This window comes from Ruditapes philippinarum, unplaced genomic scaffold (genome assembly GCF_026571515.1).
Source record: "Ruditapes philippinarum isolate M1 unplaced genomic scaffold, ASM2657151v2 ctg1271_1_1_1_1, whole genome shotgun sequence".
NCBI classification, from domain to species: domain Eukaryota; kingdom Metazoa; phylum Mollusca; class Bivalvia; order Venerida; family Veneridae; genus Ruditapes; species Ruditapes philippinarum.
In genome coordinates, this window is record NW_026862369.1 from 439,526 (window position 1) to 467,217 (window position 27,692).

The window sequence follows — 27,692 nt, forward strand, 5'->3', positions numbered from 1 at the left end:
TGAAATTTATTCTTTATTTGTAAAATCATCTTTATTTTTCCTTCCAAGTTTTCTTTATATATGCAATGTATACTTAAAACAAACATCCATCATATTTACAATTGAGATTACATACATTCCATTCCAAAAATTCCTTTCTTATGTATAAACAATTAAACATGTTCATAAACATATACATCAAGAGGGTTTAAGTATGACTTGTCTGGACCAGGTGTACCAAAATAAAGATAAAACCCATAAAAATCTGTTTCTGACCTCAGACCCCCTGAAAATGGTGGTTGACAGGTTTATCACTTTTATACAATATATATAATTATTGTGCACAAAAAAACAAACAAAACACAAATCACAAACAAGGCTAGGGTCTGCAGTTTAAAAGAAGGTAGGGAGATATGGGGGGGGGGGACGGGCGCAGAAACTACTTTTTGGCTTGTATTGACCAAGTCTTTTAAAGCCCCTCATTTTATGTCTTTTCCAGTATTCTGTCACCATAGTACAAACTTTTGTCTGTGTTAATTACTTGTACATATATTTGTCACTGTCTTTTTCACAATAAAATCATATTCTCATTATTTTTGTTCCATCTTATGCAAGATGACTGAACAAAATCTTGAAATTTTCACAAGCTTGCTTACATAATTATTTAAATATGTTATTTCAACAAAAATTCAGAGGTGACAATTTGTGTCAAAACAAAATACTCTTTCATGGTCATGTTTCATACCTTTTCAATTGCAAATACAATTGATCTCTTTACATACATTGTAAATGTGTGCTAAATTTTAACTAAAATATACAAACCCAATATTTTACAAATTTACAAATGATAATAATGATTTAAAATGGTAAAATGAGAAGAAAAAAACTTTCCAAGGTCTTTGCAATGAACATAAACAACTCTTTTATTTTCTATATCAATACCATGTATCTAACATGTCTAATACAAAGATTTCTAAAATTTAAATCACCTTCAGTAAATAACCTTATAGATTAAGTAAACAGCTTTTATCAATTTTGCTGAAAACTATATTATGCATAATTTACATTCAAACTATAATTTTCTTCTTACAAAAATATAACTGCAGTATTATTGATTTCATCTTTCCAAGGTTCTATAAAGTATTTTAAATCTCCTGCTAAGGTGTCAATGAAGTAAACAACATGTGTTTTTAATCGTTCTAATTTATAAAATTTTATACAGTTACACCTTTGATACAGCCTATGTCAGATTGATGTTTCTGTTAGTTTTACCCATGCTGGTTATTTTATCTGGCAGATAGGAGGTGGTAGATGAGTCAAGTGTTTAAACAACTGAGTCATTTAAGCATATTTTATCAATGAACTGCATTGAAATCACATCAATCTTTCAATTATTTATTAATACAAAAATTGATTCAATTTCTCATTAGACTCATAAAGTATTAAATAAAGAAAGCAAATGATCATTTCTTTACTTAAATGAAAAATAATTCTTTTTTTCACTAGTTTTTTTTTCTTTTCTAAAGTAATACTTATGATACATTAAAAGTATACTCTTACTGAAAATTCATGATTATCTATATTCTAAAAAGAAATTCCTATTTTGGCATGCTATTTCTGGCAAGTTTTACCAGAAAACAATGGCGTATTCACAGCACAACAAAACATATATGTATACAAAAATATATCACTAAGCTGGAGAAAATATCACAACTAACGTATAAATAACTTAACATTAGCAACAAAAAGCTACAATAATATTTGGGAACAATAGTTGCCAGTCTAACAATTTTCTTAAAAAAAAATATGACAATACATGTATGCCCATCCTAATGTAGATGGTCAGTGAACAGATAAAATTAAATATAACTTGATGTTCAGGCATAATCTATTTAACTATGAAAAACATGAATAATCCACATGACCAATTGAAATTTTCTTTAAATATTGTGCAGAGTGTATTGATAATGCTCAATTCTTTAAAATAGTGGGGCAGTCTTTTTAGAGTGCATCATACACATTTTGCATGATCAATTATTACTCAATCACCATTAAAACAGCCAATGTTTTTAAATATAGTACTTATTTAACTCAACTTGACAGTGAAAGAATGAGCATAATGTCACTATTTTATGATTGATAGTTAAATAATAGTCTAAAATTTAATAATGTACAAATTTTCTAATTTCAGAATAATTCAAACAAAATCCTATACAGAATTATACATGACCTTTCAAAAGAATACTTTGAGTCCTTGTGGAGAATGATCTTGCATGCATAACCTTAACCAAGAATTTTTCTAGAATGACTTCACTAAAGAGTTCAGGACAGTACCCTACAGCTATATGTATGACCCTAAATAAACGTGTGAAGTGTTAAGCAAATAGCTTGACAGACCCTAAACAAACATGTGAAGTTTTAAGCAAACAGCTTGAGATGTATGAAGTTGAAAGCAAAATTTTAACATGATTTTCACTGATGATGGTATGTAAATGAGTGGGATAGCCACATTATCCTTTGAATAGCAAAGCTAAAACTTTTACATGTTTTACGAGCGGAGCCAATGCTTCAATTTTAAAATAATAAAGAATCACATAAGAATCTGTTTTTACAATTAACCCTTACAACACTAAATATCTTAACTGGGCTTGCTCATCTTTCAATCTAGACAAAACCATTTATCATATTTGAAGAGAATTTAAAAATAAGTACAGACTCAATAAAGAACAGGACCACCATTATCAGAATGCCATGGATGTGCCGGCTGATCTTTGCACTGGTTCTATGAGTTGAATCAGTTGCTGCTAGCAGGTTAAAGATTAATGATCACAATGTCACACTCTGTATACTACATGTAGTGATAATACTGACTTGCCCATTTTACCAATAGGAAATTCAATCTGCCAACATAATAGTACTAGTATATTTAAACTCCAGACAAAACTATTTGTAATTTGTCTGGTTAATTTTAGGTAATAAAATTTTCAAAATTTAATACCTGAAATTAACAGTAAGACATTTAATTCATGCCAGGCAAATGCATTTCATGATCATAATAAACAGTTTAAGAGTTAAAATAAAACCTTGACTTTAACAACCAGAAATCTAATTTATTTCCCATGATTCTATAATCCAAAATCAGATTCTGTGAGCAATAAATAAATTAGTACAAAAATAAATTAATGTTTATAATGTTTCTCCTCATCCATGGTCTAATGGCAAAATGATGAAATTCCCCAACACTCATCTTCCAATGTCAATGACTGAAGACATGATTATCAATGACTAAAGAATCTGAAATAAGAAAGAAATAATTTATGTTAATTTATTAATGAACAAAACTGAATTATTTGTTAAAGAGATAATTTCTACTGCCACATTTTTATTTTATTATATTTTTTTTATATTACATGTATTAACTGAATCATAAATTTCTTGAACACATAATATCTTAAAACATATTTTGGCTATTTCATAGATCTTGATCAATTATTTAATAAGTTTATTTAGACTGGGAACTTAATACATGTGTAATAAAATAAATGTTCACTGCCTAATTTTCAAAATCTTTAAATCATGAATGTTCTAAATTAATTCCCATTGTCATACCAAACAAAACTCTTACAGTTGTCATGCATGAATAAATGTACTTTAAAATGTATGTACCTAAAATGCATTTGTTACATAATATTGTGGGCTCCAGGCCCATGTGAATTCAAATCACATAGGGGACTTTGGATTTTTTCATGTGAGGATGCTATTTAGCTAGCTTACAGAAGAAAGGTGGTTCTACTCAAGTGCCCGCTTGTGTTGAAATAATTCACAAAAAGGGGTAACTGAGGTTTTCCTTATTCAGTGGAGCTGGAAAGGCAACAAATGACCTTAAAATAGTGACCTTTACAATGTGTGTGTGATATAAACAAAACAAATTTGTCTAAGTTTGCTTTAAACAACTTACACTAGCATGCAAAACATGATGAAGACATTCCACAGGCCTATGAAGACTCTAAAATACCGCAAACTGAGTAGAAACTCCCTTATCTTGTCACCTGCATAAAAAGAAAACATATATAGTTATATATGTGCAAAGTTAGTCAGGTTAAAATACTAGATAACACTGCAATTGCTTTGCTTATAACAGTGTATGAGTAGCATTTAATTAAGATAATTTCCTTTTAAAGTTTTAAAAGGGACATAACTCAAAAATGCACAATTGGACTTGGATAACTTCAGATGACCATCATTTGAGTTACATGTTACAATAAAAAAACATCAATAATATAAAAAAAAAAAATATTGGCACTGAATAAAAAGACAATTAATTCACCTATGTAAAACCTTATGGACATTTAATACACAAAAGACATTTGATATGCAAAAGACAAAACAAAATTATATGCAAAAGAGACACAAAACACAAAATGTACATGTATTTGATAATCAAAAGATATTAAATAAACTATTTATTGTACTTACCAACACCAGGTTCTAACACTGCATCAAAGGCTTCTGTTTGTTTCTTTTTCCTATAAATAAACAATTCATGCAAAGCTTAAATGAACTATTACATGCTAGAACAATTTATTATCTATTATGTTCTTCTACATCTATTTCAAATCAGTGGTGTCAAATTCTATTATATAACAAGAGCTGTCTGTAGGACAGCATGCTCGACTATTCTAAGTGCTTGATAGTAAAAGAGCCTTGATATTGTTAAATTTTTTAAGTTAACAAAAGGGCTAATTTTTTTTTATAAATTCATGTTATAGGCCTTAGAGAGAGTCTAATTATACAGAATTGGCTTGACTATTCGGAAGGTAATGTCACAAGGTTTTTATTGAGTATAATAATACTAATTACCTATGAATACATAAATTTGACAGAAAAGGTACAAAGGCTTGATATTAAGATGTTTTATCAAGTAAATCACTACTTTATTATTATGAATGCATAAAATTGTCCCAAAAAAGGCACAAACCCTACAGTAGTTATTGAGATAACAGCTTACAAGCAAAACTTTACCATGAATTTCTAAGTTGAAAAAGGGGAGAAAAATCAGCCTAAATGCAAGATAGAATTATGGATCTTTGTCAGTGACCTACAATTATGACCCTAAATGCATATGTGAAGTTTTACATAAATATCTTTAATAGTTATTGAGATATGTAAACATTAACCAAGAGACTAAGTAGAAAAGGGGATATGAATCAGCCTTAATGCAAGATAGAGTTATGGAACTTGGTCAGTGCCATACAATTATGACCCTCCAATTATGACCCTAAGTGCATGTGTAAAGTTTCAAGTTAATATCTTTGAAGACCGTTAACCTTTAACCAAAATTTCTAAGTTTCAAAGGGGCAAATAATTCTGCAAATATTGCAGACAGTTATGCAATTTTGCAAACTGATGTACATTGTTACTATAAATAAGTATTTTAAATTTCAATTGATTATCTCAAGCAATAATTGAGATATTTGACTTTACAAAAAAACTTTAACCAAAATTTCTAAGTTCCAAAGGGGCATAATTCTGTCAATATGGTAGGCAGAGTTATCCAACTTGTCAATCTGATGTACATTGTTACTATAAATAAGTATTGTAAGTTTCAATTGAATATCTCAAGCAATAATTGAGATATTTGACTTTACAAAAAACTTTAACCAAAATTTCTAAGTTAAAAAGGGGCATAATTCTGTCAATATTGTAGGCAGAGTTATCCAACTTGTCAATCTGATATACCTTGTTACTATAAATAAGTATTGTAAGTTTCAATTGAATATCTCAAGCAATAATTGAGATATTTGACTTTACAAAAAACTTTAACCAAAATTTCTAAGTTAAAAAGGGGCATAATTCTGTCAATATTGTAGGCAGAGTTATCCAACTTGTCAATCTGATGTACCTTGTTACTATAAATAAGTATTGTAAGTTTCAATTGAATATCTCAAGTAATAATTGAGATATTTGACTTTACAAAAAACTTTAACCAACGCAGACGCCGACATTGAAACATCTCCTTTTAAATGATGTTTTATTACAACATGTAATTTTCACAAGAAGTTAAATAATATGAGGTGATTACACATTGTTGAGTACAATACTGAATTTAAAAACTTCTATTGGATGAGTTCACAGCTTTCGCACTGAGATGCTAGATGAGTCTTTCATAGGTTTTTTTTAGATGTTTATGTGACCAATAGCTTCAGTATTATTCTCAACAATGTCAAATGACCTCTTTATTTCACACCTTCACATTTTGACAAATCTTTGTTATTTCAAGTAGAATAATTATACAGCTCAAATTCTTTTCGTTAAATTGAGATCAATACATAAATCAACATCCCCATGTGTCAAAGATTTTATGCAAGTTCCTTCATTTTTGACAAATCAAAGTTGTACTGTACTATGTATATATTTTCAAAATTAAGGAACATTTGTATAAAGTGAAAACTTACAGCTTAAAGTTGACAACAGCACAGGCATTCACCAATAACGTCCTGAAAATAAACAAGAAATAACTGAATTTGACAAGAAAACCTTTAGTCATATTACATGTTGGTGAAATTGACTTCAGTGTTGTTATATTTTTCTGGTCGTTCGGGATCATTGATGCCAGCACTATCAAGTGTTGAGAATTGAGTACCACTCAAGCTGGTGCTAGGGGCGTGAGGGATGTAGCACTTATTCATTATCCCGCATGTACAGACTCAATCTAACCGAGTCTGCAATTTTCATGTAATTTTTGTTGTGATTAATGCTTCAGAGGGATCACTTTGTTTCCAGATTTTTTTTCTCTTCGATCTCTAAAAATAGCAAAAAGTGGAAAAATGCTGGAATTTCTGCCTTCATTGCCAATAGCTATCCCTGTACGAGCCTTTATGGTAAGCCACTTCCATGAATCTATTTGTATTAGATTATAATTTAATTTAGACTTGTCACTCCACACACCCCTTTATTTCAAGCTATAAGACAATATTCATTGGGCAAAATTTTGCATACCCAAAATCCCAGCTTTGAAATCTATGCGTCTGGCAACAATTAACATGCCAACCACAACGCTGGATCATGCATCAGCAGCGTCACTGAGAACTCTGCAAGATTTATTTTTAGATGGATGAACTGATGTCTTTTTCCAAGTCAAAACACAAACTGCATTTCTGTACTTGGACAATGTCAAATTAGAAGTTGTTTGGAGCAAAAACTAGCAAAGTGAGGTAGAACCATCCAACTTAAATACTTGATATTATATCTGTTGTTTTTTTTAAACAAATTCCGTATATTTCATTTTTCAATAAGAACTGATGACAGGCTTAAATTTCTCTCTCAATGGTTATCAACTATTCAATCCACCATCTTTATTCATAACCTTTGCATACATGTATGTATTACCCCTCTAAATTATTGTCTCCTCTCTCTAGACCTGGGAATATTGGAGACTGGCAAACAGTTACACATATTTTTTCATCTGTCTTTTCCAGTTCTAAAGCAGTCATCTCAATTGTTTCAGTAACAATTAAATTTTACAGTATTTATAGTCAGTCTCTTATATTTGCCTATCTAGAGAGACCCAATTAGACGGGACTGGCCATATTTACCTTATTAAAAGTCACAGGAATTCAATAACGGGACCGCAGATTGCTGCAGATATTTTCGATTGTGTAATGGTTTTTAAAAATGTTTCTGCTACATCTAAATATCTTTTAGTATTATCCGAATATATGGCCTAAAAAATATATTATCAATTGAACCCAATCTGTCTCTTTTAAAACTGGTAAAATTTAACGGTATTGTAAAAATAGACAAGGAGTGACATCCACCATATGCCGCAACGTTCGGCATGAGTTTTTCCCCTTCGGCTACAATTGATTACTATTTTTTCAGAATTTTGTTCCCGTTATTTTTGTCAACTATCAGGTATCTTCCAGATATAATGTTCAAGGTTTATTGTTTACATGTGTTGACATGTATAGGCGGCATTGTAATGGGCGTATTAGTGTTTTCAACTGTTTTTTTTTGTTAACATTGAGAATACAGACACTTTAGTAATATGGTCCAACTGATTTTGCCTAACTGAAAAAAGGAATATGAAAACATGATCCATAGATAAATATTTTAGGTACTCATCTGATCCTGTTCCAGAGTTCCTACGTTAAAAGTAATCACAGAAGTTAGTTTTTGACATTGCAGGAGCAAATATTTGGTTAAAAGATATTTTGTTTAAAATTTTCGACTCGTATATATAAACACTTGCATTTGATTAGCTGATCATATTTAGCCCACTGTCAATTGTATAACTGGTGGAAAGGGAATTTAATTAAATAAAAGGATTTTAGCATGATATTTCCAATGAGACAATTTCATTTTTTTCTTTTCTTAGTTTTGTTCATGAACAGCTCAAAATTAATCTATACTTGGTCTCACATGATTTACTTGCCGACCAGCTATGGTGATCATTTGCGATATGAAGCTGCTTTGCCAAGAAGAAAATTATCTCAAAACACTTTCATATTAAAGTGACATTATGCTAATATTTTCACTGTCAATTAGAGTTAAATTAGTAATAATTATTTCCAATAAACTGTATTTATAGAAATTCTGTGTCATGTGGATTATTTATCATTATTTATCATTTTAGCATAGTAAATTATCAAATTGAACACAATTATGGCAAAACTGACTTTTACCTATGCACTTACCATTTACACTTGGGTAGGCGTAATGTATTTAATTTTATAGATTTACTGTTTTTGTTGATTTGCATGGATGCCACTCAAATTTCTGAGAAATATGTCTTGGAGCCAGTCTTTTTTATATAATAACAGTTACTGTAATAACGAGCCCGACGAGCTGGCCCGAAGGGCCTGCTCGCAAAGCGAGCTTTACGGTAACGCGAGTACCTGCTAAGTGATGGTTTTGAAAACTTTTGTCCGAAGTACCGAATACACCCATAAACACTTTCAATATGATCTACGTAAATAACCGAGGTATATCCAGTGAGAAATACGAGTTGCTTCCCTTATCTTCGAGTAAAATCGATATCGCTTATGCTAAAACAATACAAAATAAGCCGTTTTTAAACTGCTAGTTTGTTGTGATTAAATGTCTGATTTTAAAATGTATTACACCAATAATTTGAATAAAAAGCTTTGGATCTTAGCTTCATCACAGTATAAACTTCAACACATCTTTTGACTCCAAAGTATTTAAATTAACTGTTAAACCTACCATATGTCAGGCCATTTTACATACGATTTATACAGTGAGATACGCAACTCGTCATCTTTACTCGAAATTACTACTGATAAGAATAGCCTGTCGTCTGCTAGTTCTGAAAGTGTTTATCAGTGTATTGGACACATCGCAACTTTTCAAATTACAAGATAACGATAAAAACCGATGTACTCTGATTGAAAACGGAAGCGTAGACTGGTATCCTGCACACTTATATAGGAACCATAATAGAAAGGGTGAACCAGAATAAAGGGAAGCATTGTATAAAATATCGAATGACAATTTTAAAACGGAAAATGTAAAATAAAAATGAATGATTATTTTAAACTATTTTACGGTAAAAGAAAATCGAGCTCCCTTTGAGGCTTTGCCTTTTTCATATAACAAATAAATTTACTCTGAAAATCAGTGCATTTAAGCTGTATAGGAGTATTAGGACCGTCTGGCGATAAACTATACAATTTTGACAATTTTTGTATCGCGAATTTACATGACAACACCATGTTATTTCTTTTCTTTGGAAAGTAGTAATGATCTTACCCAAACAAAATTAAGTCGGAAAACATTTTTAAAAAGTTGATTTATTATCCTCAGATGAAATTATCTTTACATTCTTAAACAAGACAATATTTTGATAATTTCATTTCTTTCGATGTGGAATTTATCATCTGAGTCAATGAAGGCTCGTAATTTTACATCAAAGCGTCCCGATGACTATAGTTGTCATTTAAGCGCTTGCAGTAATGATTTTAAGTTGAAAAACAAGCGTCCAAAACTGAAAATTTGTTGTGAAACATTGAACACGTGAAAGCTATTATTTTATTGAAAATTTAATCTTTAACCATAAAAATGCCGAAAGAACGAGTAAGAAAGAAGTCCAGACAGCATACAGAAGTTCAGAAACAAGGTATTTATCTATCTCCTAATATAATTTATTGTGTCAACAAACAGAATGGAATATAATTTATCAATATCAGTTCATGATACTCCGAGTCAGACTACTGGAATACTAGATATTGGTATGCTCACCAACGTTTAATTCGTTAAAAATAGTCTTGATAAAGTTATAAGAAACAAATTGTCAAAACTTGCAGCCTGACCAGGACTCGAAGCCGGGACCCTCAGAATACCGTAACACAGCTTAAATTTAATTACAGACTGAGCGGGTGAGAGTGGTTTCGTCGAACTACCAGTTCGGCGAACTGATCTTATATAATAAAACAGGTAATGGTTTCGGCGAACTTAATTTATATCTCAGTGAACAAACAACATCATAGAAATATAAATATATATATATATAAAAGTACAACCTGAAAAAACTCTCCTTAAAACGTCTACTTTGCTTTTAATTACTATATAACATAAGGTCGACAAAAACACTTTCGCACCTCTTCATAAATTAAGATTGCCGAACCGGTAGTTCTACGAAACCACCATAATTCGACTGAGCTATCCAGCCACTTGCACATCTTCTCCCTAGTCCTAATTATAAGACCTATACGTAACCTATTTCATATTTATCATTCATTAATCTGATATTTTACATTTTTCATTTTCCATGTTACGTTAGGTCTTAACAGATCTTTGCAAAATCGTGTAGCAAAAAAATTGACATTAGACATCGATTTAGATCTAATGCATTTTAACAATTAAAACAGCGTGTATTTACATAAATTTTGAACTATTTATGAACAAAACTAAAAATTAAATACCTTTCAACAAAATAATTGAACTGTCACACCCGAAAAGTCATGATTAAATCCTCTCATTTAATTAAATTCCATGTACAGCAGATATACAAATGGCCGCCATACAGTGCGCGAAATCTGATTGGCTAATTCAATGCAAGCGTTTAAATGACTCCAGAAGTTTCTAACGGAATATTTTTTCAACGAAATAATTGCCCATGCACCGTCAGTGTGGTCGAAAATATTTTTCCGTTCAAAAAATTGGAATCAATCTGTAAAACGCTTTATCAAACCAGTATGGCCGATGAGCGAAATAGATTGATATTCATATTTTATTTTTAATTAATAAGTACATTGTTTGAAACTTTTTGTTAATGATAGACCATGCAATTGAAAGAACAGAAGATAAGCTTTTGAATAAAGCTAAAAAGGCAAGTCAACAGACATTTTTTTAATTTTTCAAAATGCTACGCGTTTTTGACCAATAACTATTAGACGTCAGGCTTGACCAACATAAAACTATAACAAGCCTGTAACGTCTAATCTATTGGACTAATCTTCTCCCTTGAATAGTGAACGGTTCTGACCCTTGTCATACTCCCCAGCTATATTTAGATTCGTCCTCGAATTTCACAGATCTATGTAAATTAAACTCTGAGCTACCTGCAATCATGGCCCAACATTGGGTGCCAAATGTCACATTGTGAGAAAAATGTGCAGCCCGGCCCGGACTCAAATCCAGGACCCTCCAAATACTGTACCATGGCTCTACTTACTGAGATTATGCGCCCGCCTACCACATCTTCTCCCCTCTAAGGCTTAATAGTGAACATTTATGAACCGTGACAAAAATTTTATACTCTCATCCGGGAAAATGATTATTTGGTGTCAGACCTTGAGGGGGTTTAGTAACAAGAGATTGCTGATCTTGGGATGATCTCGCTGGATAAAGTCAAGTTGTCAAACACAACACATTTAAACAGGTAAAGTGATGCATAGAGGCTACAACTGGCATAATTGTCATGTAAATACACTAAGACTGTCATTATGTAATGAACAACAAGACTCAGATACTCACTTGTGAGGAAATCCGAATGTGAATTAGAATATATACTATATAGATATATATATATCTTTAATTTGTTAAAATTATTTTTTAATATCAATGTCGCATATTTAGAAAGAATTTTGACTTGAGGCATATATATAAACATCAGCGTATTAATCTGGAGGACTTCAAACATGTAAACATATGCTTTCATAGTTAGAATAAAACTAATGTAATACTATATTCAATGGCGTTCTGGTGATATTTAAACTGACCATTGGCTATCATTAAGATGATATAACAGAATCTACTTGCATGTCTTAAGAGTCATTTAGGTTCACTGACTGAGCCCATTGACTAAGCAAGCATTTTTACATCCTTTTGGGTAATAGGTCTGTGGTATAATTATATGATTGTTTTACAGGTATCAACTTTAACAAAGACTTTGGTCAGCATATTTTGAAGAATCCTCTTGTGGTGAATAGCATGGTAGAGAAGGTAAACTGCATTTATTATTATTTGTGAATGTTACAGGGTGAGAAAAATGTGCAGCCTGACCGGGACTTGAACCCGGGACCTTTGGAATACCATTCCGCAGCTCTACTGACTGAGCTATGGCGCTTACACATCTTCTTCCCTAATTAGTGAACAGTTTTGAACCGTGACATACTCCCCTGCTATATTGAAATTTGTTCTTGAATTTTACAGAGTTACAGAGCAATGTGAATTAAACTTTGAGCTATATTTAGTCACGGCCCCACATTGGGCGCCAAATGTCACAGGTTGAGAAAAATGTTCAGCCTGACCGGGACTTAAACCTGGGACCTTTGGGATACGGTTCCGCAGCTCTACCAACTAAGCTATCCGGCCGCTTACACATCTTCTTCCCTAATTAGTAAACATTTTTAAACCGTAACATGAATATAAGTAAAAACCAAAATCGAATGATAGATATGCTATATGTTTCCTTCCTTATTAAAATTCCATTTATATCTAAAAAGTAAACTAATGTGTATTCTGTTAAAATTGAACTTTTTGTTATATTTCAAGGCAAAAATTCAAGTTTAAAAAAACACCCAGCTCTATATAAATTGAAGAAGATAATTTATTAAATAACCATTATAGAAACTTGCCTTTATAGAGCCAGGCCAGACTGCACATCCTTGCAGTCTGAACAAGCCCTATTGTGTTGGTACATTTGTTGTTCAAATTTGTATATTTGATATTGAAATATGTAATTCAAAACTCACAACTGGGAGGAGGGTTAAGTTCTTGTATCTGCAGACAGTGTTTTTTTCCTTTATATAACTACTAACCTAAAAAGGCACTGTTCCCAATAGAAAATAGACATTAAAATTCCCAATTTCCAATGTTTAAATTCCCAAAATGGCTGGTCAGAATTCCCACAAGGCCATGAGATTTCTCTGGAATCATTTAAATCCAACATATTCATATAAATCACCACTCAATACCTGGACAGTGGAAGCCCGTTAGCTGTCTTTATTCAGGATGATTTGTAGCTGAAAAATGCATAGTAAAAATTCCCAAAATTACACAATTTTTTCCGAATCAGTCTGGTAACGGCACCATTCCCAAAGTAGAGATAAAAAAAAAGAAAAAAACAAAACACAGTGCAGATAAACAAACTAAGGGATAATAAATGATTTTTTTTTTTTTGAATATGTGTAGCAAGAGATGGGTGCAAGGAATATAGAAAATAAGCATTAAATGTCATCTGCTTCCGAAGTTCTGATCTGTTGCATATTTAATTAATATGTAATTATTCAAGTTTTAATGTATTTTTCAGGCAGCATTACGTCCTACTGATGTGGTTCTTGAGGTTGGACCTGGTACTGGAAACATGACCATGAAACTTCTTGAAAAAGTTAAAAAGGTAAAATCTGTTTTATTTATCATTGTAATGTAATTTATTTCTTAATTATTGATAGACCTAAGATGATACAGGTCAGTGAAGGAAGAGCTGTCTTTTGTAAACATCTGTTTTAAGGAGTAGTTTCCAGCTGAGTATTATAAATTATAATTCAATTTCTTATACTCATACATGTAGTAATTCAATAAAGGGGATGAAAACATTGATGTAAATTTTAACTAAGGGTATTTTAAGATCATGTGATGTTTTACTTTTTTTCATTCTTACAAAGTTATTTAGATGAGCCCAGTCAATAGATCATTTTAGAGAAAAGGAATGTTTTACGCTAAAGATTATTTTTTTAGGTAAATGCATGTGAAATTGATCCCAGATTGGTTGCTGAGTTACAGAAGAGAGTGATGGGAACGTAAGTTGAAATTTGGCATTTGTTATGATTTTGCATGTAAATTAACTTCAAACATGGTAACCAATGTGTATGTGACTGTTGCTCGGTATTTGAAATTGGATTTTGCCTGAAATAATGCACGGAGGGGAACTGAGGTTTTCCTCCACCAGTGTAGCACCATTTGAATTAAAGTTTCCGGGGGTCCGTGGCAGAATGGTTAAGGTTGTCGATATCAAACCAGTTGTCCCTCACTGCTGTGGGTTCCAGTCTAGTCAGGGAAGCTAATTGTTACCAGCTACATGCAACTTATTTAATGTCAGTGGTTCTCCCAGATGTCCATTTGTGCTTGAAATAATGCATGGAAGGGCACCTGAGGTTTTCCTTCACCAAAAAAGCTGAAAAGTTGCCATATGACCTTAAATGTGTTGGTGAGATGTAAAACACAACCACAGAAAAGAACTTTGATGTGGCATAGAAAACATAATACAAAAAAGAATTGATTCAGTAATCTGAAGACTTTCAATAGCTTACAGTTACTCTGAAATTTCTAGCACTAACAGACTATGTTAAAGCAAGTTTTTATATTCTGTTGTGATTTATATGATGATATATAATTGTTTGTAATAATTACAGTTAAATTCCAACCTTTGAATTTACATTGTGTTTGCTTACAAAAAGAATAATATTGTATTTTTCCATATTTTTTGTTTGTGTTTGAGAGATATTCTAGCTTTAATAAAATTATTTGTTGTTATTATAAAATTGCAATATTTAATTTGTTAATTTTCATGAAAAATATAATTTACATATAATCTACATCTCATGTTTCTGAAATAAGTTATGTATATTTGTTACAGGCCATATCAGACCAAGTTACATGTTCTAGTTGGTGATGTGCTAAAAACAGATCTACCATTCTTTGATGTATGTGTGGCGAATCTTCCATACCAGGTAGACATTCTGGTTTAAACATGTTTATTTAAGCTTGATGCGAAACAATCTCTTGCAACTTATATTGATCACTTTCGAGTCCTTTTCATGGAACCACCAACCAGTTCTGGTGTCATATGAAGAAACATTGTTGTGACCAGATTAGGGCTTGAACCAATGATTCCTGGGTTGAGAGGCAGACACCTTAACCAGTATGCCACCCCTTCTCTTTGATATTTTCAATTATTTGATACTATAGTCTGTCCCATTAAAAATGGAAATGAACTTTTGCCTGGTATGAATTAGCAAAACGACTTTGAATAAAAAGTAAAACATTTTTGTAAACTCAAAAAAAGTCACCCTCGAGATTTTTCAGGATTTTACTCTAAAGTGTCTACTTTTCTTGTGAAAGCAAATTTTGATTTCTCTATGGAAAATCTCTTTTGTTTATTTTCCGTAGCCATTGCCGAAGTACTCTTCATTTGAAGATGAACGGGAGAAAGCACGTGTCATGTTTCTAATATATACATGAGGTTCTCGGGGTCGTTTCATGATTATTTTACAAAGCTGGATCTACAAGATGTAACAGTTTAGTTGCAATGCATGATGGAAAACTTTAAAAAATGAAAAATAAGCAACAAGAACACCGAGTCACATGGAGTAGATCTAGAAATTGCACTTACTTTTAAGCTTAATAGAATCCGATGAACTTTATAAACGACGGTTTGTCACGACAAATTCGCATATGAAGATTCCTTCATTGCCATTTTCTATCCAGTTCCGTAGATCCCACTTTTTGACTTCAAAAATCCTTAATGACATGAGTCATGACTCCTACACTTTTGATGATCCAGATTTTTTAAACTGATAATCCGTCTCATTATTAAAACATTCTTCAATTTGTGGAGTTATCTGGGTTAGCAAATGAAATATGTAAATGAAACACATCATAATTCATCATGTTCCAAATCCATAATTCAAGAACGGCCCATAAATTTTAGTTGTCTACATCACAATGCTTATGGATTCCTGACGAAAAAAAACTTTATTACGTCAACAACAATTGACGAAATATATGACGTAACAAAAATGCCTCGCGCTTTTTATGGATGATTACAGTTGCGGCATTGACAGAGGGCGGTTAGGCATATGTAACCTCAAACAGATAATTTTAAGCGTTGAGATAAATTTGTCTTGATGGCATTTAAAATAATTTTTGTAAACCCAGATTTTGCAAATTCCATGTTCAATTCATATATTAATAATATAAAACTTTTGATAGATTTCTAACATTTAAAAATAATTTTAAACACACTTAAAATGACATGAATCTTCAACAGTACAATACTTCTTTCATTAACTACATATAAAATTCGTTTTGATTTTATGTTTTTGAACATTTTTTATATTTCTCAGAAATAGTTTCCCTACATATTTATCGTTATTCAAGACTTCTGTAAATCTTACTCTTTTAGCTACAAAATATACAATACGTGGTATTTTTCTCCTGCGAAAAATATGCTAGATTTTAGATCTATTGTTTTTGTAAAACACTGAATATTTTCAAATTTTAGGAAGGCTAAAATTATTGAGAACGTCACTCGATGTTTCTCTTTGACTCGATCTACCCTTCATATAAACAAAATAATTATTTAGTGTCCAGCTTTATTTGTCATCCAATGAAAACGCTGTATTTCTTAAAAATTATGTGTGTTAATTTTCATAGAAGAAAAAAAGTCGATACTATATTGAAATCCGTTCATAGTCGCCTTCTATTTTTCATAGTGCTTCATAGTACCGCGTAGTGACGTAATCAAGGGCCAAATAAAGCTTGACACTAAATATGTTAGTGTTCATCTTTAGCTGTTCTATAGAAATTAGAAAACATTCTCCTGTCGCTATAGCTCCTGTCGAAGTTTCTAATTTCTGTATAACAGCACAGATGAAGACTAACATATACATGTAACATTTTGTGTCTACAAAAAAAACACTTATTGTCGCTTATTGAACACTCCAATTCAAACTTTCTCTTAATAATATCAAATCACTGCCGGTATTTCTGGACATTTTGTTGAATTGCGAGACGGAAAGTTAAACATGTATTTACGAGCTTAAAGTGAATAGGCCTACGTTTGATTGCTTAAACTAGAAAGCATGATATTATATTCTTATAATTTACATTTTCCCCGAACGCGAGTCTGTGTTCTCCCGTTAGCGACGGAGTTAGTTAAAGTAGACACTGTGGTAACAAGCAAACCAATGCTGAACGTATTGTGAATCAGTTTTCTTAATATTTTTTTGTCAGATTTGCATGATAATGTTGTATTTGTTGGCGTTTTCTTGTGAAAGTTGAAACCTACGGAAAGTTTTAGCGCACGAACATCGCACTCGAAATAAGAAGGGTAACATATTTTTGTATCCCATCGAACGTGGTCAATTTATTAATTTTTGAATAGACGTGATGCACACTAATGGACAGAATTCAGACAACTACAGAATTATTTAAATTAAACATTGATTAGCGAAGAACCATTTTTATATGCCCGAAAGGGCATATTATGTTATACCCCCTGGCGTCCGTCTGTCTGTCCGTCCGTCCGTACGTCCGTCCGTCCGTCCGTCCGTTAGCAATTTGGTTTCCGGAGCATAACTTAAGTTCCATTTGACCCACAATGTTCAAACTTCATAGGATGATTGTCCATATTAGGTAGAAGACCCCTATTGATTTTGGGGTCAAAGGTCAAGGTCACTATGACCTTAAAACTGAAAACAGCTTCCGGAGCATAACTTAAGTTCCAATTGATCCACAATGTTCAAACTTCATAGGATAATTGTCCATATTAGGTAGAAGACCCCTATTGATTTTGGGGTCACTAGGTCAAAGGTCAAGGTCGCTATATGACCTTAAAAGTGAAAACAGTTTCGGGGAACATAACTTAAGTTTCATTCGACCCACAATGTTCAAAACTTCATAGGATGATTGTCCATATTGGGTAGAAGGACCCCTATTGATTTTGGGGTCACAAGGTCAAAGGTCAAGGTCACTATTACCTTGATACTGAAAACAGTTTCTAGAGCATAACTTAAGTTCCAATTGACCCACAATGTTCAAACTTCATAGGATGATTGTCCATATTTGCTAGAAGACCCCTATTGATTTTGAGGTCACAAGGTCAAAGGTCAAGGTCACTATAACCTTGATACTGGAAACAGTTTCCCGGAGCATAACTTAAGTTCCATTTGACCCACAGTGTTCAAACTTCATAGGATGATTGTCCATATTGGGTAGAAGACCCCTATTGATTTTTTTGGTCAAAAGGTCAAGGATCAAGGTCACTATATCCTTAAAACTGAAAACAGTTTCTGGAGCATAACTTAAGTTCCATTTGGCCCACAATATTCAAACTTCATAGGATGATTGTCCATATTAGGCAAAAGACCCCTATTTATTTTGGGGTCACTAGGTCAAAGGTCAAGGTCACATTTACCTTAAAACCAAAAACAATTTCCGGAGCATAATGTAAGTTCCATTTGGCCCACAATATTCAAACTTCATAGGATGATTGTCCATATGGGTAGAAGACCCCTATTGATTTTGGGGTCACAAGGTCAAGGGTCAAAGTCACTTTTACCTGAATACTGAAAACAGTTTCTAGAGCATAAATAAAGTTCCAATTGGCCCACAATATTCAAACTTCTTAGGATGATTGTCCATATAAGGTAGAAGACCCCTTTTGATTTTGGGGTCACAAGGTCAAAGGTATAGGTCATTATTAATAACTATAAGTATTAATCAACCTACAGCTGTAAAATTTTATAGGATGAACAGCGAATTCCCATGTCTTACAAATGATTCAGCCTTACTAAAAAAAAAACACTTTCGGGCATATAATGCTCCGCCTAGCGGTGCTCTTGTTATAGTCTTCTAGCTGGTATTCCCGCTCCCCTACGACGCGTTGCGGTATTCAAGATACGCACTTGATTGAAAAGCTATAATCAAATCACTTTCTTAAAAAAATATGAAATACGACATTATATCATGGTAACTAATTAAATCTTTTGGGTTAGAATTTATAAACCTTACTGATATTTTCACTTCAAATGATTTTGATTATTTTAAATAATGGTTTGCTAGTAAAATTGCCTTTTGGACTCCAACTTTGTTGTCATTTTTCATTTTAATGATAACCTTTAGCTATTGACCAGTAAGTGAATAAGGATAATATTTTTTTATAATTACCGGGTATATTTCACGCTAATTGTGAGACGAACCCTAAATGACGTCTATATGGGCGCCGCCATTTTGAAATGGACGTCACGTCAGGTTACAACGTAAGTCAACGGGAAAAAATATAATTTTAGCATTTTGACAACATTCGTGACTTTATGAAAAAAATGAAAAACATGCCTAGAGATATTGACGTCAGGGTTAACATGACATTAATTTAAATGATTTTACTATTATATTAAATAAAAAATGGAATGTTCAAATTTGATGGGACAGACTATAGTATTATTTTACTTACATGTAAATAAGTTAATGTTTTGAATGTAAGTAGCACTTAGGACTTGCTTCTCTTTGAGATCATTAATCCCTTCATGTATATTTAGTGTTGAAGATTGAATGTCGCTTAAGCTGGTGCTGTGGGACATGAGGGTTGTTACATTTTCACATTGTCTCTCAATGACAGACTTAGTCAAACCTAGTCTGCACTTTTCTTGGATTCTTTTCAATGAAAAAAATACGTACACAAAGCATGGTAGACAAGTTGAATTTTAAATTTTTCATATGACATTGTGTTGTTGTACACTCCTGAAAAAACATATCCTACCCCTGTAATTGAAAGTCAAAATTACAATTGCTCGCAAAATGCTTGAAATTGCTTAAAATGTCTTATCAATAAAATAGTGGACAAAGTTCATAGTCATATTCTTAAAAGTACTTTACTCTTTCAAAAAAAAAAATGATAAAAAATAAATATGTATTACAAAAAAATAAATAGATTATATATATATGTTGCGAATCAAAACAGAAAGTTACAGTGCATTTAGTGTTCAATTCTGAAGAATTGATCATTGATTATGCTAGTTTCAAATATGTTCTGTACTGCTTTTATGCTTACTCAACAAGACTTTTAAAATACATCTTAGTTTTTTGTTGTCATTTGTATACATTTAACAAGTATGTGTATCAATATATATTTTATTATTTCAGATATCTTCTCCTTTTGTATTTAAATTACTTCTCCACAGACCTTTCTTTAGGTAAGTCCTCCATTAATTTTAGCATTAATTTTCCTTCTTTTATATGTAATTTATGTATAGTTGTTGGAGTGAGAGTAATAGGCCTTATCTTGCATTTTCAGATGTATATGAATTAATAAATGAGCAACACATCAAACACTATTTAGTGTATTATTATGTTTAAATAAGTAATAATCATTTAATATTGACCTGTTTCTGTCATGTACTGAACAGCATCAGAATGTTTGAGCGTTGTAATTACTAAACAATATACAGGAAATTGTAAAAGTTGGACCTTTTTTGACTGATTTGTTAAAGTGGTTATCTTTGAAAACTTGTAGCAGGGACGCTGGTTTCTTTTCAGCAAGGAAACTCAAAGGGTAACCTAATGAAGATTGTTGATTCTACACATGCGCCCAGGAATATTGAACATAAAAGCATAAGGGATATTCCTATACTTGCAAAGTGTATAAAACACAGCTTTGTTTAGTTTGTTAATGTTGTTATGTCTTGAAACCCTTCTATGATATTGTTGACAGTATTTTTTTTCACTCCACTGTAGATGTGCAGTTCTGATGTTTCAAAGAGAGTTTGCCCAGAGACTTGTAGCAAAACCAGGGGATAAACTTTACTGTAGATTGTCTGTCAACACACAACTCCTGGCAAGAGTGGATCATTTAATGAAGGTATGTTTAGTTATATCTTTGGGGGTTATTATTTGTTTACTAGACAAAGTCTTAGTTGTAAGAAAGTCTTAGCTTATGTTATTATGTGATTATGTCTTTGTTCTCCACTGTTGAGATATCTGTAATAAGTTTATTGACAACTACCTACAGGATAACAAGTTTTGGTGCATATTCCAAGATCGTTTGTAAAATACCTGAATGTATAGAATAAAGTAATTTACAAATGTACTTTGACAGGTTGGAAAGAATAACTTTAGGCCACCTCCTAAAGTAGAATCTAGTGTTGTTAGAATAGAACCTAGAAATCCACCACCTCCTATCAACTTTCAGGTAAGATATGGTTATCATTTTGTGGAATTTCTTAAAAATATTTTGAAAATAGAACTGGTTCATTTTTCTTAAATTACAATATTAGTCCTCATAAGTTTGAATATTAGTCCTCATAAATTTCAATATTAGTCCTCATAAATTTCAATATTAGTCCTCATAAATTTCAATATTAGTCGTCATAAGTTTCAATATTAGTCGTCATAAGTTTCAATATAAGTCCCTCATAAGTTTCAATATTAGTCCTCATAAGTTTCAATATTGGTCCTCATAAATTTCAATATTGGTCCTCATAAGTTTCAATATTGGTCCTCATAAGTTTCAATATTGGTCCTCAAAAGTTTCAATATTAGTCCTCATATTTATCAATATTAGTCCAAAATGATAGAAATGAAAATGGATAATAGTTACTATTCATCTTATTCAACCAATTTTTTTTATGCTTAATTTCTATGGAAAACTTCATTTTTTTGCATAGTCATTCTGTTTTGCAGAAGAGATGAGATGTTGAGGAAATAATTACAGCATATCTGTTTTCTTGAATTCTTTTTGTCAGCACAAAAATAATTGAAGAAGATTTGCATCATGTGTTGTGAGACTTTGTATATTAAGAAAGAAGTGTAAATCTTTATTTTAAACACTTATTTGAAAAAAAAAAGTTTTGTATAATACATGTTTTATTTTAATTTGTTTTGTAGGAATGGGATGGTCTTGTCAGGATATGTTTTTCAAGAAAGAATAAAACCATTGGTGCTTCATTTAGGTAATGATCAATGTGATGAGTTTGTGAACATTATTTTAACCTCGCAGTGGGAATCCCTAGATTACTAGTCTGATGCTTAAATCACTTAGCTCTGCTGCCATGCCTTAAAAACCAGTTACCTTTCCTTGCTTTATATAGATATTAAAGGGACTCCACTGATGTTAAAAAAGCCTAAAAACATAACATTTGAATTTCTTACATAAATAAGCTGAGGCACTTCAAACAGAAATATATGCAAATATAGTTTAGAAATATATTTTGAAATTAATTGAAAATAGTATTTTTATGCTTTCCTTAGCCTGATTTGAGTGAAAAGCGTTTAAACGCTTAGTCTTGCATAGTCATTCTGTTTTGCAGAAGAGATGAGATGTTGAGGAAATAATTACAGCATATCTGTTTTCTTGAATTCTTTTTGTCAGCACAAAAATAATTGAAGAAGATTTGCATCATGTGTTGTGAGACTTTGTATATTAAGAAAGAAGTGTAAATCACTTAGCTCTGCTGCCATGCCTTAAAAACCAGTTACCTTACCAGTTTAAACGCTTTTCATTTTGGGTCATTTTTTTACAATTTGAATAATTATTCTGGAAAAAGTGCGCGAATGATCTGAAATTTTGCACAAAGATTAGTGGTCTAAACCTACATCAAATGGTACATTTATCTGGAAAAAATATTTCCAGTCCCATCATGTCAAAAAACCTCAGTGGAGTCCCTTTAAAGAAATGTCAACAATCTGAATTGATTATTTTAGACAGATTAGTTTGTGTATACTAACCTTTTAGCATTTGAAGTTGAACACTACATGTAAATGGTTTGTTTATTTAATTGCAGGTTTACAAAGGTGTTAGAACTGCTAGAGAAAAATTACAAAGTTCACTGTTCATTGAAAAGTATTGTAAGTATATGAATGTTTGGTTTATACACAATTTATCTTAGTTTGCATGTGTAAAAAGCTATACGCATATTGTAAAACAAATGCATTCCTGTAACCAACCAGTACTAAGCAAAGAATGTAAAGTTTCTTGCTCAAGGACACAACGCCTTGCCCCTGACAGGGTTTGAACAACATGGCCATCAATCTAATAAAACTGACAAACAACCAATTATTGAATTGACAGTTTCCAATTGGAAAAGGCGTTTTTAATGTCATTATTTTCAGATACAATTTATGTGCATCTTAGGTCATCCCATTTAAAACAAATAAACAAATTTTGTCATAAATACGTTTTACTGTGAAACTTTCATTTGTTTTTGTTGTGCATTTTTTTAGCCTGTACCGCCAGATTTTGATGTCAAAGCCAAAATAACAGATATGCTAGAAAAAAGTGGATATGAATTAAAACGAGCTAGAACTATGGATATAGATGACTTTTTAGGGTATGTTGATAATAAAGTAGGAATTAACCATAAAATTTAAGTTTCTGTAACATTAAAACCAATTCAGAGGTTTTAATATTTTATGGCCATTTAAAACATTAATCTGTGAACTATTGTTATCAGGTACAATGTATTTGATATTTTTGTCTGCAAATTCACTTGAAAAAAAGAGAGAAAACAATAAATCAATTGTCCAGTCATTGAAATGTCATAGAAACCTTAGATAGTCAAAATGAATGAAGCATAATTATCTGTATATATAAATATTATCATTTCTTTTGTGTCAAAAATAAAAACATGTTCTTGTTTTGTTTCCAGACTCTTAAACTGTTTCAACTCTGAGGGCTTCCACTTTTCATGATGAAAATGCAAATGGTTATTTTACTTCAAAAGGGGAGTAACTCTGCTATGCATGAAGGGGAAAAAGTCACATTTATCACGTCATGGTATTCCTTAACTCTCAGAATCGTCAAGTTAGATGTGACATGCATCAAAGTGGGATCAAACTCTCCTTGAGACATGCTTGAGTTGTACATTATTTAGGCACCAGGGCATAGCTAGATATTGTTAAATCATTGAACAATTCAAGCAATCACACCCTTGTCAGAGACTATACTATATATATTCATATGAAGTTAAGGTATTGTTACATCGTATAGACATTAAGTTGTGTGTTGAGAAGAATAATCCAGCATGGATTGTTTAAAATTAAATAAGTCATTCTAAGTAAATGCTAGTTTATAATGTGTCAAAGGGCTCAAGTAACAAAAATGCTGATATTTCTTTTCTGATATGATGATATGTTTAAATTTAATATTAGTGCAAAATTATTTATGATTGTTGGTGAATGTTTTACTTTTGTTCTGTTTTATTGCAACAAGATTTTGTCTGGTAAATTTCTTCCAGGTGATATTTCAACTGAAGTAAATATGCAATCCTATTGACATTTAATATGAATAATAGTGAGATTGAGTGTGTTATTTTTAAATTGATTATTTATGATGAATAACTTATTAAAGGGAAAGGGGTGATCTATTATCGGCTTTACATTATTATCTATCATTTAAACAGAGGCACCATAACAATGAAATCAACATGTTTATAATCAGTGTACGATAAATAAATAAAAAAAACAACAACAGAATTTTCTTCCTAGGCATTTAGAAATGATGATTGGAACTATTACTAAAGTTACAACAAAAAAGCACTTTATGCATTATTTTTCAATCCAAAACATGTTTGTTATGTACCATAACAGGAGATAAACACTTGTACTTTTTATGCCACCGCAGCATCTGCGATGCGGTGGCATATAGCGATTCACCTGTGTGTGTGTGCGTGTGTGTGTGTGTTTGTTTGTTTGTTTGTTTGTGTGTGTGTGTGTTATATAGATTATATAGTGAACTTAAAAAATCTTCTTGTGAAAAAACCACTAGTCCATTTCAACCAAAACTTGGCAGGATTGATCCTTGGGTGAAGCGCTTCCAAAGTTGTTCAAAGAATTTCATTCATTCATGCAGAAATCTGGTTGCCATGGCAACCAAAAGGAATTATAAGAATAAATTAAAAAAATCTTTCTTGTAAAAGACCCAAAAGGCCTAGAGCTTAGATATTTTGCATAAGGCATTGTCTGGTAGACCTCTACCAAGAGTTGTTCAAATTATAGCCCTGGGGTCAAAATCCGCCCCCCCTGGGGGTCATTGATTTTCACTATATAATAGATATAGTAAAAACTTAAAATACCTTCTTGTAAAAACCAAAAGCCTAGAGCTTAGATATTTTGCATAAGGCATTGTCTGGTAGACCCTTACCAAGATTGTTCAAAATTATAGCCCTGGGTCAAAATCAGCCCCGCCCCGGGGGTCTTTGATTTTCACTATATGTACATATAGTAAAAAACTTAAAATACCTTCTTGTAAAGACTCAAAAAGCCTAGAGCTTAGATATTTTTGCATAAGGCATTGTCTGGTAGACCTCTACCCAGATTGTTCAAATTATAGGCCTGGGATCAAAAATCGGCCCCGCCCCGGAGGTCATTGGTTTTCCTAAAAATGTATATAGTAAAAACTTATAGTAAAACTTTAAAACAATTTCTTCTAGCAATTGACAAATGCTAGAGGTTAGATATTTGGCATGAAAACATTGTGAAGTGAACTTCTAGCAAGATTGTTCAAAATTATAGCCCTGGGGTCAAAATTGCCCCGCCCCGGGGTAAATTGATTTTCAATATATACATATAGTAAATAAAAAAAAAATCTTATTGTCTGAAGGTACAAGGCTTAGAGCTTTAATATTTGTTAAATGATATCATCTATAGGTACTCTACCAAAGTTGTTCAAATTTTGCCTCTAGTGTCAAAATTAGCCCCGCCCCAGGGGCCATAGGCTTTCCTTATATGTATATAGTAAAACTTAAAAAAATCATCTTCTCTAGATTTACAAAGGCTAGAGTTAAAATATTTTGCATGAAACATTATGTAGTGAACCTCTAGCAGGATTGTAAAAACTATAGCCCTGGGGTCAAAATTGGCCCATCCCCAGGGGTCCATTGATTTTTCACTATGTACATATAGTAAAAAATTAAAAAATCTTCTTGTCTAAGGTACAAGGCTTAGAGCTTTGATATTTGGTATATAGTATTATCTATTGGTCCTTTACTAAAGTTGTTTTAATTATGCCCCTAGTGTTAAAATTGCAACTGCCCAGAGGCGATAGTTTTCCTTATATGTATAAAGTAAAAACTTGAAAAATCCTCTTCTCAGAATTGAAAAATCCTCTTCTCTGAATTGACAAAGGCTAGAGGTTAAATATATGGCATGAGACTTTGCGAAGTGAACCTTTACCAAGATTGTTCAAATTATAGCCCTGGGGTCAAAATTGGTTCTGCCCTGGGGGTCATTAATTTTCATTATGTACATATAGTAAAAAAAATAAAAATATTTTTTGTCTGAAGGTACAAGGCATAGAGCTTTGATGTTTGCTATATTATATATTATCATCTATAGGTCCTCTACCAAAAGTTGTTCAAAATTTTTCCCCTGGTGTTAAAATTGGCCGTGCCCAGGGGCAGTGATTCTCATTATGTACACATAGTAAAAAACAGAAAATAAAAAACAAATGTTTTCTGAATGGAGAAAACTACAGCTTAGATAATTGACTTGAAATGTTGTTTGGTGGACCTGTATCAAGATTGTTTTTGAATTAAACCCTTGGGTCCAAAATTTTGCCTTGCCCCAAGGGGACAGTGACCTACTTTCTTGTCCTTTGATGTACAGCAATGAAATTTTGACCATGTGCACAGTTTTAGTTGTAAAATTGAATTTTGATATCAGGTGACCTAGATTTTGATGATGTGACCTACTTTCTTGTCCTTTGATGTACAGCTATGAAATTTGAACCATGTGCACAGATTAAAGATGTGTAAAGTGAACTTTGATATCAGCTGACCTAGATTTTGACAAAGTGTCTTACTGTGTTGTCCTTTGATGTAGTCATGAAATTTAGGCTGTTTGAAATATGACTTTCACCACCAAATTTCACTAGACTTGAGTGCATTGATATATTCCTACTCTGATCTTTTATTGAGTTAACAACAGATTTAACCACTAATCTGATAAGAATTAGATAGGTCGTCAGGGATCTATGCATTATGACAATCTACAAAATTGAATAGAAACAAAAAAAATCTGTTCCTACACTACTATTTAGTGTTGTATTAATGCGGTGGCATAGCATTTTTCTCAAATGCAATCTTTGTTTAAGTAGAAATAAGTTGAAAAATTAGCTTCAATCAATTATGTTTACATTTGAGACCGCGCCATGACAAAACCAACATAATGCGTTTTGCGACCAGCATGAATCCAGACCAGCCTGCGCAGCCGCACAGTCTGATCAAATCCATGCTGTTCGCTATCAGTTTCTCTACTTGTCATAGGCTTTGTAAGAGAACAGCATGGATCCTGATTAGACTGCACAGATGCGCAGGCTGGTCTGGATCCATGCTGGGCGCAAACACATTATGTTGGTTTTGTCATGGCGTGGCTCATTTATATGTTTTAGTGGCCTGTTTTCAATGCAAATTTTACTACCTTCTGGTAGTTTGGTAGTAAGAATGTTTTGAGGCAGTTCTATAAAAAGTTGAGGT

General features: G+C 32.1%; 2 protein-coding genes across 2 annotated transcripts; one reads left to right on the plus strand and one right to left on the minus strand.

Moving 5' to 3' along the window:
• Positions 1–9,917, minus strand: LOC132718865 (small integral membrane protein 7-like). Its single transcript, XM_060702604.1, has 5 exons — positions 9,751–9,917; positions 6,435–6,476; positions 4,456–4,505; positions 3,938–4,028; positions 1–3,273 (listed from the first exon to the last, which is right to left on the minus strand). Exons 1-5 carry the CDS (start codon positions 9,774–9,776, stop codon positions 3,258–3,260), a joined length of 225 nt encoding a protein of 74 aa, XP_060558587.1. The 5' UTR covers positions 9,777–9,917; the 3' UTR covers positions 1–3,257.
• Positions 9,918–9,939: 22 nt separating this feature from the next.
• Positions 9,940–24,756, plus strand: LOC132718864 (probable dimethyladenosine transferase). Its single transcript, XM_060702602.1, has 12 exons — positions 9,940–10,117; positions 12,371–12,444; positions 13,754–13,840; positions 14,182–14,243; positions 15,080–15,173; positions 20,368–20,417; positions 20,959–21,082; positions 21,320–21,412; positions 22,108–22,172; positions 23,004–23,067; positions 23,443–23,549; positions 23,868–24,756. The coding sequence occupies exons 1-12, from the start codon at positions 10,060–10,062 to the stop codon at positions 23,908–23,910; spliced, it is 921 nt and encodes a 306-aa protein (XP_060558585.1). The 5' UTR covers positions 9,940–10,059; the 3' UTR covers positions 23,911–24,756.
• The last annotated feature ends 2,936 nt before the right edge of the window (positions 24,757–27,692 follow it).